The sequence below is a fragment of the Patagioenas fasciata genome, chromosome Z (assembly GCF_037038585.1).
Source record: "Patagioenas fasciata isolate bPatFas1 chromosome Z, bPatFas1.hap1, whole genome shotgun sequence".
In the NCBI taxonomy this organism is placed as follows: Eukaryota; Metazoa; Chordata; class Aves; order Columbiformes; family Columbidae; genus Patagioenas; species Patagioenas fasciata.
The window spans coordinates 63917923-63933497 of NC_092560.1; the positions used below are offsets into that span (position 1 = coordinate 63917923).

At 40.6% G+C, this 15575-nt stretch overlaps 1 protein-coding gene across 3 annotated transcripts in view; it reads left to right on the top strand.

The window, feature by feature from the left end:
- Window positions 1-6896, top strand: part of CPLANE1 (ciliogenesis and planar polarity effector complex subunit 1) — a 54438-nt gene extending 47542 nt beyond the window's left edge. The window contains exons 47-53 of one of the 3 annotated variants that reach the window (XM_065860569.2): window positions 473-638; window positions 2373-2434; window positions 2868-3041; window positions 4135-4247; window positions 4588-4671; window positions 5753-5922; window positions 6339-6896. In XM_065860569.2, coding sequence (XP_065716641.1) covers window positions 473-638; window positions 2373-2434; window positions 2868-3041; window positions 4135-4247; window positions 4588-4671; window positions 5753-5922; window positions 6339-6476 — 907 coding nt within the window. In that variant the 3' untranslated portion in view covers window positions 6477-6896. Of the gene's footprint in view, window positions 1-472; window positions 639-2372; window positions 2435-2867; window positions 4248-4587; window positions 4672-5752; window positions 5923-6338 lie in introns of those variants that run through there. The other 2 variants (XR_011736564.1, XM_071802424.1) reach the window with 2 other exon arrangements.
- The last annotated feature ends 8679 nt before the right edge of the window (window positions 6897-15575 follow it).

The window sequence follows — 15575 nt, forward strand, 5'->3', positions numbered from 1 at the left end:
TTAGTAGTTCTTACTGGCTGTGTTTCTTTTCTAATATTCTGAGTTAGGGTTTTGAAATTACTTTGTACAGATAACCTTGTGAAGAAGTTCATTGGTTGAGGGGAGGGGTCTTTTGTTCTTTGTAGAATCTTATACCATACACTCTGAGAAATGGAAGACCAAAGTAAAATGGCTTGCAGTTTTTTCTGTGCCAGTTATCCTATAAAGACAATGACAGTTGGTCCACATTTAAAGTTTTGTTCCTATTACCAGGACATAGTTGAGGAATAGAAGAAAAATTTTAGCGAACATCTTGGAAATTACTTGTGTGCCAGAATTTTTTGAAGTAAAATTTTGCAGAAGAAAATTTCCCTGTTGTTCATTACTTAGGCTTTGAGCTGAGCCAGAATTTTAAAGCGATTGCAGTATTTTTATCATATGATGTGTAGCTGCGATTGTTTGTGATTATTTCCCCTTTTACATCTACTTTCAGGGTTCGTGATTCTGCTGCTGGACATTCACAAAAAGCAGAAAAGGAGAAGAAAGAGATACAAGCATGGATGAAAAGAAAGCAAAAGGAAAGAATGAGAGAATATATGAAGAAACTGGATGAACAAAGACAGAGAGAACATTGTCCTTTCAATCTAAAAAACAAAGTGGTAAGAATAATGGGTATCTTGAACAGTAACTGTTGTGTTTTGTACAAGTGTTGATTTTTCAGATTAGATAATATAAAGACTGTCAGTGATTTTTTTTTTCCTATTTTAATGTAGTTTTTTTATATGTATAATTTTATTTTATTGGACCTGGCCATAGTTGTGTCGGAAGTGATCAGTAAGTAAACTTACTGGTGTTCTTCACAGGCTGCACTACTGGCAATTGGCTGCAGGTAGCAGTAAGACCTGTCCCCCAGCTCTAGATTCAGGAAATACAATCCCCTGACTCTAATGGATATAGCTGTAACATTCACTGATAAAAACTGTATTTTGTCAGGGAGTGATAAATACAGGAGTTGTAAAGATGTGTTTACATCTTGTTTCATCTTCCATCACACTTCCCCAAAATCACCAGAGAATTTAAAAAGCAGAGTTCAGATGCCAACGATCTCTAAGAACACAATAGGGTACTGAGGGCAGCCATCCTTGTGATTCACACACACAGAAGTATATGCAATTATGGAGGGTCAGCAGAGAAATACGGAATATATCTCAAGTGTCTGATGGGGTTTTTTTGTGTAAGTCTGGTTTCAATACAGTCTCAGAAAACAATTCCTTCTCGCCCACGTTTTTTTGGATTTTAATTAGTAAAAACACATTCATGGCCTGATACATCTCTTTTGATCAGCACTGTGCTGGAAATAACTGAGGGGAAAAAATGGTACAAAAGTAGTTCAGAAATAATTTCTCTATCAGTATTAAGTCTTAAAATATACTTTTGTCACCTGGATACCTTCAGGACCTGAAAAGACATTGCTGAGTTAGGGGAAGCTCCAGGATTACAAGAGATGAGACCTAGCAACACGAAATGTAGCCCTGTGCTATTTATTCATCAGCTGAATGCAGGGTAAATTCTTTCTACACTGAAACTCTGCTGATTTTGCCTCCCACGCAGCAAACATGTAATACACAAAGCTTTCCTCTTACTAAGTAATACAATTGTGTTCTCTTTTAGAAAAAGTAATAGATCTCATCCATGAAATACAGTATTTCCATTGGTTTTAAATAGTCTTTCGGAGTTGAACACAGCTGCTCTTTTGTACCTGTGTAGACAGAAGTGATTCAGGAAAAATAGGTCCTGCTTCTCTCCTTCTCTTTTGCCAATCTGTAACTGTATATTTTATGCTTTTGTTATCAGCTTTTCTCCTGAAATCATTAGACTGAGGGATTCTCAGCTTAGGTTGTGGTTTGTTGGTTTTTTGTTTTGGGGGCGGGGGTGCGGGAGCTGTTTTTTTTCTGTTGTCCTTTATGGATGAAAGCATAAAAAAAATCAGATTTTACTCTGGCAAACGCAGGTTGAAGTGCAACCTTGCCCTCTTGTTTAAAATTAGTTATTGTTAGGAACGTCACTGATCTTTAGGAAACTGAATGTCAAGCCAGTCGAAACTTTTGAGCTTGACAGTGAAGACATCATCTTAGGAATGTTAATATTTTAAGCATGTGAGCTATGGAAAGCATGACTGCAAGCTTTCAGTATATTTTTAGAGACTGTATGTTTATAGAGACAATCTTCTCTGTATTTCCTGGTAGGGCCATATGCTTTCCTGTTGTTTTTTGTTCTTGAGAATGTCTTAAACAGTAACTTTCAAGTCCAGTAGCTCTGCACTTGGAGAGTGAGAGACTGGAATGAGACTACGATACAGAATATGTTAATGATTATTATGCTTTCTTGCACAGCATTGTAGCCTTACTTCAAAGGATATTAAGTTATTCCAGAAGAAGAAAGAAGAAAAAGACAAGTAAGTTACTATAAATGTTACATGTTGTATTCTTCTTTAGATATTAATCTTCCAATCTTCAACAAGAGGTAGCTTTAACTCTCTTGTCTATTAATGTCATTTTAACCAAAAGCATAAATAATTCATGTTTGCTTTACTATTTAGGAAAATTCTGAACATACTTCATCCTTTGACTGTGTTTTTCACTTTCCGAGTATCCTTGTATCTTCTTTTTTTTTCCCCCCAACATTGACTCATTTTTTCTGTCAAACCCATTGTTAATAAATGTTTCAGCTTTCAGCTAATGATCTTAAAAGGGTTAGCATATCTTATTTTAAATTGCAAAAATATGTTCTTCTATTCTGGTTACCTTGCAGCCTTTACAAGACTCACAAGCCAGCTGCAATTAAATGAATGAGAGCATGAGTTAACATTTAATATTATTTCTCCACAGAGCCCTGTATTCTGAACATCACAGTATAAGAATATCACAGGCACTTTCTCTGATGAATGAAATGTTATCTGAAACAGTGGTGTTACCTGCAGATGAACACAGAACATTGTCGAGGACAAGATCACCTCAAGAGTACAGAAAAAGACATGTGGTATCTACCAGAAGGCAACAACTGTAAGCATTAACCCTACTTTGATGTGTTGGTGTCTTTACCACACTTGGAAGTTGTCTGCAATTTGTAGCTAGTTGGTACAGGATTAGCTTGAGAGAAGCTTTATATTTTGGCGGAATCAAATATAAGCTCTGTCTGGATCAGAGTAGTCTTAATTTACTGTGCCAGGTTTCTTACAGTCACTAATGCACATCTTGGAAGGATGCTTAAAAGTGTCTTTTGGAGCACAGAATAAGCCAACTGTAGAATCAGAGCTGTATTCCATGTCCTAATCCATTCTACTCAAGGGCAATTCTACTGGACTATAGCCAGCAACATAGTTAATGATCTGAAGAACATCTAGTAACAAGCAAGAAGCAATTAAAGATACTGCTCTGCATTCATATGGACTACTTAGAGTTCAGTAAACTCTACATTTACTTTCTTCCTTTCTAGTATTTTTTCATTACCTAGAACTTTACTTCTTACTTCTTTGGTGCTTTTTGCCTTTTGAGGAGATGATGGTATTTGAGTATTATAAATTAGTAAATTTATTCTACTCAACGGCATTAATGTCCCATGTGTATCTATGTAATGCAAGTGTCTGTTGCATGATACTTCTCCTACATACAGTTTTATGTTTTCCAGAGTGATAGGAGAGACTGTGTACTTCAGATAATCCTGCAAACTTCCAGATTTAAGTATTTCTGCATTTCTTTTTAATAGGTAAAGTTCCAGGATAGAGCATTGAACTGGATGTAATCAGTGCTGTACAGATCCTCTTGATGATGTCCAGGGGCAGTTTAAGTACATCAGCCTTGCCATAATCAAAACTCTTTAGGAATTCCTTGCAGGAAACCACCTTAGGAGTGGCAGTAACTTCTGAATTTTGCTGGACCTAGTTCTGATTCTGGAGAGGCTTATGGACCCCACAAGCAGTCCATGATGCTGATCCTCAGCTAAGTGGGCTGAAGGTGATTTCTGTGGCCTTTTTACCTCATCTAAATGAGGCCTGTTAGATCTAAGTTTTCTGGGGGAATGGTACGTATGTGGGTAGACAGTGGTAAACATTTGGACTTTGTTGTTGCGCTGTTTGTTTGTTTTTTCTTGTTGTAGAGGGCATCCAAACAGTCCTGTTCTGTCAGACAGGAGCAGAATTGCTGCCAAACCCAGCTTTGGTCAAAAAGTACACCGTTTCAGCCCAACTCTTGGTTTAACACAGTCCAGGGGTAAGAACGGAACTTTCTTAATGAAGGCACATACTGAAGATGATCTTCAGATTACTACTAGATTTTCTGGGGGAGGAGCTTTAATACCTATGTAGAAAGTCAGATTTATAATCCTGGATGTTTTCTGTCCTGAGGCTTTTGCAACTGCGCTGTCATTGGCCTGTTAAATTATAAGAATTACCTTTCCTTATCATCTCTTTCAAAGCCCAAAGTAGCTTAATTTGCCATAGCAAGGATACTGTTTAATCCAGGAAGCAAGCTCATAAATGAAAATTGGAATCTTTTGAGTAGTTTTGATCTACTGCATCTAACAGAGGGACTGCTCTCATTGTCTTTCCAGGAAATGCCTCCATATTCCCTCAGAGAGGTACTTCCAGAGGAAGAATGAGAAATGCAGCAAACGGTCCTGTTAATTCTAGACCCTGTAAGTTACAAACAGCAATGGCACAATGCTGTTCAGCTACATAATGCAGGGGAAAAATAAGACACAGAGAACATGTTTCAGAGTACATCCTGGGTAGAATTTATGCAACACAGGCCTCAGATTACAGCATTAGTTTAGGAGAATAAAAGTCGTTATTTTTTCCTCCCATGTAAAACTCCTTTTCCTTAGAAACTTCTGAAATATTTTAATCAATTAATCAATCAGTCACCTCAGTTTACCTCCTGAATTGCCTTAGCCTCATGGCAGTTCCAAGATTACTGAAGTAAATGTGCTAAATTTCAGCGATTTCCTGAAACAGGCTTTACAAAGCCATGAAGAACAGAGGACTTGAGTATTTTTTTCAGCTTAAACACACAGACAGGGAATTAATTAGAAGTACAGTACACAGGTCTTGTGCCTCTCCCTTAACTTTCTATGCTGCCTGCTTTCTGAGCCCTTTTAAAGTAGGAATTGTCTTTATTATCCCTCTGTACAATATCGAATTTATTTGAGTTGGCAGTGCACGAAAGGGAGAGAGGCAATAGTAAGCACATAGGCTTTTTGTCCTGAATCACTCACTCACCTCTACACATGTTAAAAGTCATTCTCTTCCTCCTTTCCATGCATTCTCTTTTTAAACTCTACATAGAGGTTGATCTTTCTGTGATTTCACATCACCTTCCTGTGTTTCTCCAGTATATGCCATCACTTCTAGTGGTTTCACTAAAGTTCCATGTCTTCTAAGAAGCACAAATCCAGGATTTATATCGTTTTATTCCTCTATCAAATAAAGTAGTAATGTCCCTTTTTGAGGACTGCGCTACAGGACCTGGTGCATAGTCCTGTTTGTGTGCTGCCTTGAGAAGACAGTTCAGAGCATGAGGCTGAAAGAGACCAGCAGCATTTTTCCGCCGTAACCTCACATCAGTTCAGGATGCCAGGGCATGCTCTTTTTGCATGTGTTCACACACGTCTTCAACTCTTAGAACGTGGAGCTTCTGTTCTTGGAGAAATTTAAAGACATTCAGAAGAAAACAACAATAAGTGTTACAGCACTATTGTTGGGTTGTTTTCTCCTCAGCTGCTGAGTACAGAGTCAGCAGAACATCAAAACAAAAGCCTCCTCCTGTTACCGCTGCAGTTCAGACAGAAGGTGTTGATCAAGAGACTGATCGAGACATAGTGAGTCCTTGGACTGTGCCTGACGATATCCAAAGAATACTGCAAGATACTCATGAGTCCTTCTTTCAGGTACAATGTCCACTTATTCTAGCAATTATTCAATATGTGCCATTTAACACTCTGTTTACTTCTGCTTTATTTAAAATGTTGTTTTCTATTCAGAACTTGTGGGTGGCATAGATGCAGAGGGACATAAGCAACGGTGGTTGAATGAAACTATGTTTTGTCTTTACAAGCAAAATGATTCTTGTGAGCCTTGAAAAGGAATCTTCTTTATAAAAACTGTGTAGACACGTTGTCTGTCCAAGCACCAGGTGCTAGTGGGAGTGAGTAAACAGGAAAATAAATTGCATTTGTTGCCGAATAGTCAGATACATGATTTGATTAGTGCATGTTTGAAAAGAGTGGGATCATTTCTACTGACTGCACAGAGGTCTTGTCCATGAACGATACACAACGATTCAGCTCCTCTTTTCCTCCCACAGACCACTGCACCACAGGCTGTGAGTTTCTCTCCTCCTGGCATTGACAGCGATGGTGTTTCTGAAAGCACGGGAAGTATCCTCAGCAAACTGGACTGGAATGCAGTTGATGCTATGGTAGCAGAGGTGGAAGACAAGTGAATAAAATTTCCCAGCTGCTTTGCACTTGTGAACAGTTGCTTGTATCTTGGTTTCATTTTTCAAAGTAATCGTTGTTCTACTTGAAGTGGGTTGAGGCTTGCATTGGTTTTCTTCTTAAGCAGCACAGGAACTCTGACCGCTTTCAGTCTTGCCTAGGTCACATTCAATTCCTTAAATCGTAGTTTGCTTCCCACATGCCTTCAAGTTAGATGAACTAGATAGAGTTGTTAAATGCAGCCAACACTTAAACAAGAACTTACGGGCCAGCTACTTTGCCCCTTTGAAATACACAAAAAGTTTTAGGAGCACTGCATAACTATTTTACCATTGTATTTAATATTTAACATCATTATGGATGAAGTTATTTTTGTAACCTAACAGTTGCAATGAACTGATTTAATAAAAGTGAGTTTATTAGTTTCTGCTGTGAAGTTATTTACGCACAGAGCACTGTTATTGCTGTGTACCACTATGACTGTTTGCTACCTTAGTATTTTTAATCCAGCTTACTTGTACTATAGCTTAGAGAAATCTACAAGAGTTTGGCAGAGGCACAAATAATCGGGCAACAAAAAATGGGAAACAGACTTTTGTTAGGAAAATCAGATACCAGTGTCAGACATGAAGGACAAGTGCTTACGAGGTAAAGAAAAATACCACTGTTCATCCACCTATATAAAGCTGGTGTGTCAGAGCTCTTCTAGCAGCCCACAGATGTTTGGAGACATATATCCTGTATGTTCAGTGGCCATCAGCTAGTGGTTGTAGCCTGAACAGATGCAGCTGTGGTGACTTTTTCCCAACAGCAGTAGTTTTTATTTTTGTAGTGAAGAAATTTTAATTTTTCACAAAGGTAAAAAGAGTGTTAATTTCCAGTGGTTAATTACTGTCACAGTTTAAAAAAAAAAGCCTGCTTGTTTCTGAGTGAGGCTGCTGCTTGTCAGACATCAAGAAATAGGGTTCAAAGAAAGCTTGTGGCAGGATTATACACGTCAGGACAGCATGGACAGTTTCTGTAGGCTCAGATATCAGAACTGGCTGTGCATTTTTAGCAGTCCCCAGAATCTGTATTGGCTTGTCCCTCAGGAGTGGCCAGAGGTCAAAACTCAGTACTGGGAGTGATCATCACCAAATGAAAAGGGCAAGTACCCTCAGAGAGTCAGGCCAGAGCGTGAAACAGGCATCACTCAACATCTCAAACTGTCTTTCTCGACTAAGGCAGCAAAGAAATCATTCCCTGTTGGAAAAACATCTGAAAAATCCTGTTTGAGCCAAATATGAAAGTCTCCTTACGATCACAGCCAGCTGTGAGATAGAAAAGAAAGCAGCCAGGGACAAGATGATGATTCATAAGCCTTGTCCCAAAAGACCTGTGAAAACTGTCATATTCAGCCTTTGTGCCAGATGATAGCTGCAGCACCACCGTCATTAAATGTTAATGTGTATGCTGTGATGCACAAATGTGTTAAAAATAGTAATCTAAAAGAACACCCTCCAGACAGGACTGGAGATAAACACTAGTTTGCTAGCAGTTGAGCTATGCAGGTTATCAAGGCAGTGTACCTGCCCCCTAAAGGGGCTTCACTTTTTTGTTAAAAAAAACAAAAACATAAACAAAAACTTACTTACTTGATTTTTAAAGAATTCGGACCTTGGCAGTAGTTGTCTTAAGATGAAAATGTTCAGATAAGTTTGGGGAGAGGAAATGCAGAAAAAAGGTGTAACAATGCTGGTTAGAACATTTAAAGGCCGTTCACAGTCTTTCAGTGCCTAACACTGCGGGGGGTGCAGCACTCAGATAAATGGAAGGATCGTTCCTTACTGAGGGGCTGTGGGAACAAGGTGGCTCATCACTTTATTCAAGCAATGTATCTGGTGCTAAAGGAAGAAAAGAATGCAAATAAGCAGATAATTTCATTGTAACAATGGTGAAGGCAATCCTTTCTTTAACTGCCTGCTGATGCACAGCATCACTGAACACCAGAAAGGCCACAATAAGGTCTCCCTGTAGCTTTCTCTTCTCCAGGCTGAACAACCCCAACTCTCTCAGCCTGTCCTCACAGCAGAGCTGTTCCAGCCCTCTGATCATTTCTGTGGCTCCTCAGGCCCCTCTCCAACGGGTCCATGTCTTTCCTGTGCTGAGGGCTCCAGAGCTGGACACAGGACTCCAGGTGGGGTCTCACCAGAGCAGAGCAGAGGGGCAGAATCACCTCCCTCGACCTGCTGGACACACTGCTTTTGATGCAGCTCAAGATACCATTGGCCTTCTGGACTGCAAGCGCACATTGCTGCTCTTGTCCTATCTTTCACCCACTGGTACCCCCAAGTCCTTCTCCACAGGGCTGCTCTCAATCCCTTCATCCCCCAGCCTGGATTGATACCAGGGGTTGCCCTGATCCAGGTGCAGGACCTTGCACTTGGCCTTGTTGAACCTCAGGAGGTTCACATGGACCCACTTCTCAAGACTGTCCAGGTCCCTCTGGATGGCATCCTGTCCCTCAGGAGTGTCAACAACTGCACCACTCAGCTTGATGTCATCTGCAAACTTGCTGAGAGTGCACTCAATTGCTCTATCTATGTCATTGATGAAGATATTGAACAGTACTGGTCCCAGCACAGACCTCTGAGGGACACCACCTATCACCAGTGCTCATCCAGACACTGAGCCATTGACTCTCTGGGTATGACCATCCAGCCAGGTCCTCATCTGCCAAGCAGTCCACCCATCACATCCACACTTCTGCAATTTAGAGAGAAGGATGTTGTGACTGACTATGTGAAAGGCTTTACAGAAGATTGATAGATAGAGGACAGAGAGATGACATCTCTAGCTCTTTTTTTCCTTAGTCCACTGATGTATTTTATTCACGAGGTACAGTGTAGAGCAGCTCAAGCTGGTGCCTCTTGAAGAGGGACCCTCAGCAGAAAAAAAATTAAACAATTTTACCCACACAATCCAAGCGCCCACCCCCTGCACATCAATCCTGGCCAACTGTAAAATTTAAGTCTGGGGTCTGTCTGTTTCTCATTAGATCTCTTCGTTTTCATCAAGTGGGCAATCAATCAAAGACCTGACCTTCCGTTGCTGTTTTCCACCTGCAGCTGGAAAATAAATTAAAAAAAGAAGATATTGACAAACCAAAACATCTTCTCTTCGTCTTTTGTTAGATTCTGTTCTGTTCCTTCACTTTTCTCCAGGGACACAAGTCTCCTTGTCCTCTGGCTTGAAGACTCTGAGACCTTTTTTACCTAATGAAGCACAAAGTTTCACAGATTCCCAGCTCGCAGAAGTTATATGTGAAGCAAACTTACTTTTGCTAAGTGCATTATATATAAGCAGTTTCTAAACAAGTTCTGTAAGAAGCCGTTTACCCACTAATTCAATAAGCTGAGGCAGTCTACTCCATGTCATCCAGGTGAGCTGAAAGCAGTTCCAAACACACCCTTAAACAAAGACTTGTCGACACATGGAGCTGCAACACAGCACAAGGTCTATGACCAGACCTCTGCCCTTCAGGTAGACTCAGGTGGGGTGATTTCATACAACTTCAGGCTTTGGATTGTTGTTTCTGTTCTGTTTTACTTTCTTCAAAGTGATCTTAGTATTGGAAAAAAGTCAATAGATTCTCAAATTGATTACTTGTCTCTTTGAGAAATAACATTAGTCCCCTTCCCATAAATAAATCTGAAGATAAACCCAAAAGTTTTAATGCCCATGAAACAGCAATTGCTCTTCCACAGCAGTTTTCCATGCAACAATGTATTGATTCATAGCCCGTATCTGAAAAAGCTGAAGATGAAAATCTATGATGATTTTTCAGCCTTCACAAGTTGCATTTGCAATGGCAAACTGCCAGCAAATGAGTTGAGTGTCCGCCCCAGTTGAGGGAGAAAATTGGCCTGTATTTTACCTTCTACAGTAAAAGGCACTTTCATGACTGAGATTTGATGAAAAAAGATGTATGGATTTATCTCTTGTGCTATGAGGCACATATTTTGTTACAAAAGATCTTAATAGTGTAGCCATGGGGGTTTTGCTTGTTTTCTTCTGTTTTTTCATAGTAGTGACTTATCATTTCCATTATACTTTATGGAATGCAATACAATCCAGTGTTGTGCTGCTGTGAACAGAAGCTCTTTTCTGCAAAATGCAGCTCAGGCCATCTTCCCCAGCCATGAATTCCCACAAGTCACCAAGGAACTTCGAGAGAAGAGAAACATGTTCCAGTGATAAGTGGACAGAGAAGGATGTAAATCACCATTTCTGTTATTCCCTAAGCAGAATAGAGCACGTTTCTGTGAAGTCAGAGTCTGGAAACGTGTGTAAAGCTTCCTTCAGTTGTCCGGGCTACTGGCACACAAGGGTCCTTCTAAAATACTTTATGTACTGGTTGATTGTGTCTCCTGGTGTAAGGAAACTGGTATTTATTCTAACAATATGGGCATTCTCATTTTCCAGACATTCAGTGAAGACTCTTCAATAACTAGGAGTGCATCAGCAGCAAATATTAATAACTATGTGCAGAAGCTTGTGTGATGAATACGGGCTATTTTTAGTTAGAAAAAAACAAGATGCATCCACCTCAGCAACACTCCGCTAACGATGAAGTTTCAGATTGCCTTAAAATCCTTGGCTGAGGGCAGGTGGCTATGCTGGTCTTCCTGATGATCGAGATAACCTCTGTCTGTCTTGAAGATTTGAAGTCAACATGCACACAACAGAGAGATGCAAGTCCAAGGCATTATTTTGAGTCCAAGAGGAGCAGTTTTAACACATATTAGCAGGCTGGATACTGTATCAGTTGGAGTAGTTTGATGTTTTGTTGATCATTCTCCTCTGAACACGTAATAGCTGGTAGGGAACAACAGGAGATGGTTTCACAGGAGGCAGGTCAAATAACTGTCTCTTCAAAAAAATATTGTAGTGTCTTAGGAGAAAGCTATGGTCCTCCATATTAAAAATCCTTATATGTAAAAATATCATCTGACGAACTCGTTAAATAATTCTGCCGTTTTGTTTGTTTGTTTGTTTTGAGCAGTGCTGACATAATTGGGTTTCGCTCAGGCATCCCATAAACAAAGGGAGGTCCAGAATTAGTGGGAACATAGTGGGATGCTGAGATAAACGGGAATATCTTTCTCTCCTGACTTACAGCAGGAACACTAGCAAGTTAGTTTTGGGTGATCTCTGAAGGACGCGGCAGAAGTTGTGGGCTATGAGATGAAAGCAAAATAGAAACACTTTTAGCAAAGCCACCAACAGCAACGGTCCCATCCTCAGGGAGAGCAAGGATCCCACTGGTCCTACCAGAAAGGTTGACAGGGGCATTGCAGGTCTGCAAAGAACGCCAGAGAGCTCCGCGCGGCCTCTCGCGGGCGGCTGAGCCTCGGGCTGAAGGGCTGACCCCAAACTCGGTTTCGCTGTTCTCTGTGACTGCGGCACCACCTTTTTTCCAGTGTCTGCTGGAGAGAGACACAGAGCGGGGGAGAAAGGGAAAAAATAACACTGGCACGCAGTCCTGTTTTCATGAAAGAACGACCGATTTATCTGTTTGCTTGTTAACGAAAAGGCTCCACACATGAGCCAAATAGATTATGCTACGAAACAGATCAGCTGCAGAGAGATGGACGTATCAATTAGCTAAGAAAATAGATAAAAAATGCAGAGGAGGAAAATGTGGGTAATACGATATATAATCTCATGCATACTTATTTAGAATAATCTAATAGAAATACGAGAAATGAAGAAAGGATATTTTTGAAAGAAGGGCTGAATTCTCAGAAGAGCTCAAGTGGGACAAGCTACAGCAATTTTCATTCTCCTAAAGCACGCTAACACTTTTTTGGAGTCCCGCCTGAAGAAAACCTGTATTTCCTTTAGCAGTTTAGCAGTGGACATTTCCATCTGACTGAAAGATACTGAAGTTCCACAGTTTCAAGCATAAGATTATTTTATTGGGTTAAATCATACATATAGACTTCTAAACTTGAATTTGCACATCCCTTTTATAAGAATGACTGCTTGAAACAATTTTTCCTTTTTTTTTTTTTTACTTAATTTTCACATATTTTACATCTTGATATATGTTTTCATCCTCGGTTTCTTTGGTAGCTTCAGTCAGAAAGCTTAAAAAAACCCCAGACTAACCTTTTTGAAAAAACAAAAACTAAAACCCAAAAACTTTCTTCCAGGAAGTTTAAAAAAAGAAAACCAAAGACAAATCAAAAGCACTGCAAACAAACAACAACAACAAAAGTGAAACCAAACCAAACACAAACAAAAACACCCCAGAAGCCAAGAATCAAATATACACATTGGAAATAACCCTCACCTCCAATCAAATTAAAATTGGAACAGGAAAAAGATAAAACTGCTAAAGTAAGAAGACACTGCTTTGACAATATTTATTCTTTAATGTGAAATGTTGATTATTAAGGGATTCAGAGAGTAATAAAGAAAATGGTACTTACCTGTCACTGGCCGCCTTCAACTACACATCTTCAGATGAAGTCTGTCTCTTTGTCAGAGCTCTGGCTGAGATATTTAAACTAAGAAACTACTAAAGAGATGTCAAATTGTGTGAAAAAGCAGCTTAAGGTACACAGGACCAGTATCTATTCAGTTTCCAAAAGTGCTGCCTCAGTAAAGACAGAGAAATAGGTGTGTTCCACGGGGAACATAATAACACAGTGCAAGGTGGGTGCGCTTTCTCCTTCCCAGCTCCCTACACCTCCCGAAGCTGGAGGAGAGCGTGTTCAGCTGTGGAAAGAGCTGCTTTAACCACCCTACACAGGCTCCAAGAAAATCTGCATGGCGTTGGAACATGCACATAAATTGTAAAATTTTGTGGGAAAAAGGAACAAATATGCATTAATACCTACTATCCACACAACAAATGCAATCCTGAAACTTGCTTTTGAAACCACGTTGCACAGCTTCACGTGAGGCAGAAGAGGTAAGGAGTGAACAGGCCGCTCTGATCCCCAGCTGGAATATTTTCAGATAAGCTAAAATAATGGACGCGTTTTTTTCTTTTTCTGATGTATCAAGACACAGCCAATAGAAGGAAGGTAAATTCAGGAAGCACTCAGAAAGGGCCTGGTGAGAGAAGTGAGTTCCTCATGGTGACCAGCAATGTGCAGCCTCCTAAAAACACTGAAAGTGTCATTTAAGGAAGTGGCCTGTGGCAGCGGGTTTCTCAGCCACCACTTAAAATTGAAGGTTGGAAGGAATTCCACTAACCGTGCAGCATCCAGTACCAGTCAGCATTGCCCAGATAGAAAACGTGATTGTGCAGAGGGCTTTACATGGCTGGCGTGGAGAGTTTGGTCTGGATTACTTGAAGGCTGAACACAGACTCTGTGACAACGTCTGCCCCCGTTCTCCCACGTGGATTTCAATAGAGAAGGAAAGGAATTCTCTCTCTTTCTAGGCTTTCTAGTTCGGAATATAACCCTGCCCCTTCCTTATGGTGTTTTGCTTTTTAAAAATGGCTGGTACTTAGAGAACATAGCAGGCAGACCCACTGGAGGAATAAATCATCTGAGGAACAAATTTCTGCCTTTCCAGAAATCTCTAACAACTGGACACCAGTTTAATCAAGACATCACAGGTGATTTTGACAAACTGAGCTCTAAAATAGTTTTTTTTTTAAATTTCAAGTTTTCCAGCCTGCTACTGAGCTGGTCCGAACCGAGAATTTCATACAATGTGTAACAGCTGTTGGATTTTTTTAGAAAATCCCACCATGTGCATTGCCATTTTCTCCGTAACCAGAACAACAACAAAAAAGAACTGATGAGGACTAACCCAAATGACCGAGAACTTCGTATTCCATGAATCTGAGCTGCAGATTTGCATGTGGAGATGAAGTGGAACTGTTCAGAACCACAGGGATGCATCAGACAGGAGATGTTCAAAGCTGACCATGAATTCAAGAAATCAATCTCCACTCAGGACTGTTCAGAATAAAAAAGCTCTCATGAAGTGAATGGATTTTCTTAAGGAAGTATTACACCTTGTTTGCTTGTGCTCACAGGGCACTTTCGGTCTAAGCAGGAAGCACAAACCCACTGGACTTCTCCTTGACACACATTATTCCGGCTTACAGGAATTTAAAGTGCAGTTCAGGTTCTGTATTATTTCTCTACAAACATAAACCCTAACATGAGAACTAAACAAGTAAAAGAAGAGACAGAAAGCAGGTTGTTAATCAAAGAAAGTGTAAGCCTTCAGTCTGTGCTTGTGAAGTCCAAATGGGAAACAGATGATTCTTTTGTATGGTTTCTCAATAATAAATGAACCGAAGTGACAAGACTTAAAATATTCCCAACAAATTTTGCAGCTCTCTGTGGCTGGGAAGAGAAGTGCAAATAAGAGGTAGGTAGGAAAAACAAATTCAGAAGCTATTTTGCAAGAAGAGAAAGGAGAAAATATACTAAGTTGATTGAGAAGAAATGGTGTTGTGGGGTGGGTTTCACAGCCAAAGCCAGCAGCTGGAGCCGTGCCGCAGGCACCGTGCTTTAGCGCCAGTAACTACAGCTTCCGCAACACAGAGGCTACACCACAGACACAGAAGTATCCTGCTGAATAATTGGTCCCCTGGGGAGGTGGGGATGGGAATCAGCTACATCACCATTCCAGCTTTTAGGAAGCAGGATACTAGTTTACGAAACAGAAATATAAGCCTTTCAACACAGCAGCACTAAGTGCAGCCATGGAGAAAAGCTCTTTCAGAGTAAATAATAGATCTCTAAATAGTCACTGAAATACGGAGAAATGCTTGTCACTCTGTGTCACGAACTGTGACTGGGGCAGTGAGTGACCTGGTGACACACTTCCACAATGCTCCCTTGCCTGGACAGATGATTCAAAATGTGTGCCAGCTTGTGCAGCCACCGGGCTGGTGTGGGGCTGCCCCACTGGTGCCATCTGCGGGACAGACCCTCCCCTCCTGCCCCCTCGGCTCCCCCAAACCAACCCTCAGCCTCAGGAGTCTTTGAGGAGGCTGTTTGGAGGAGACAACTTGGGCAGCTCTCGCAGTTACATGCATACTAGTGAAAGCTACCCTCTCCTAATACGGGGAACTCCAGAAGTAG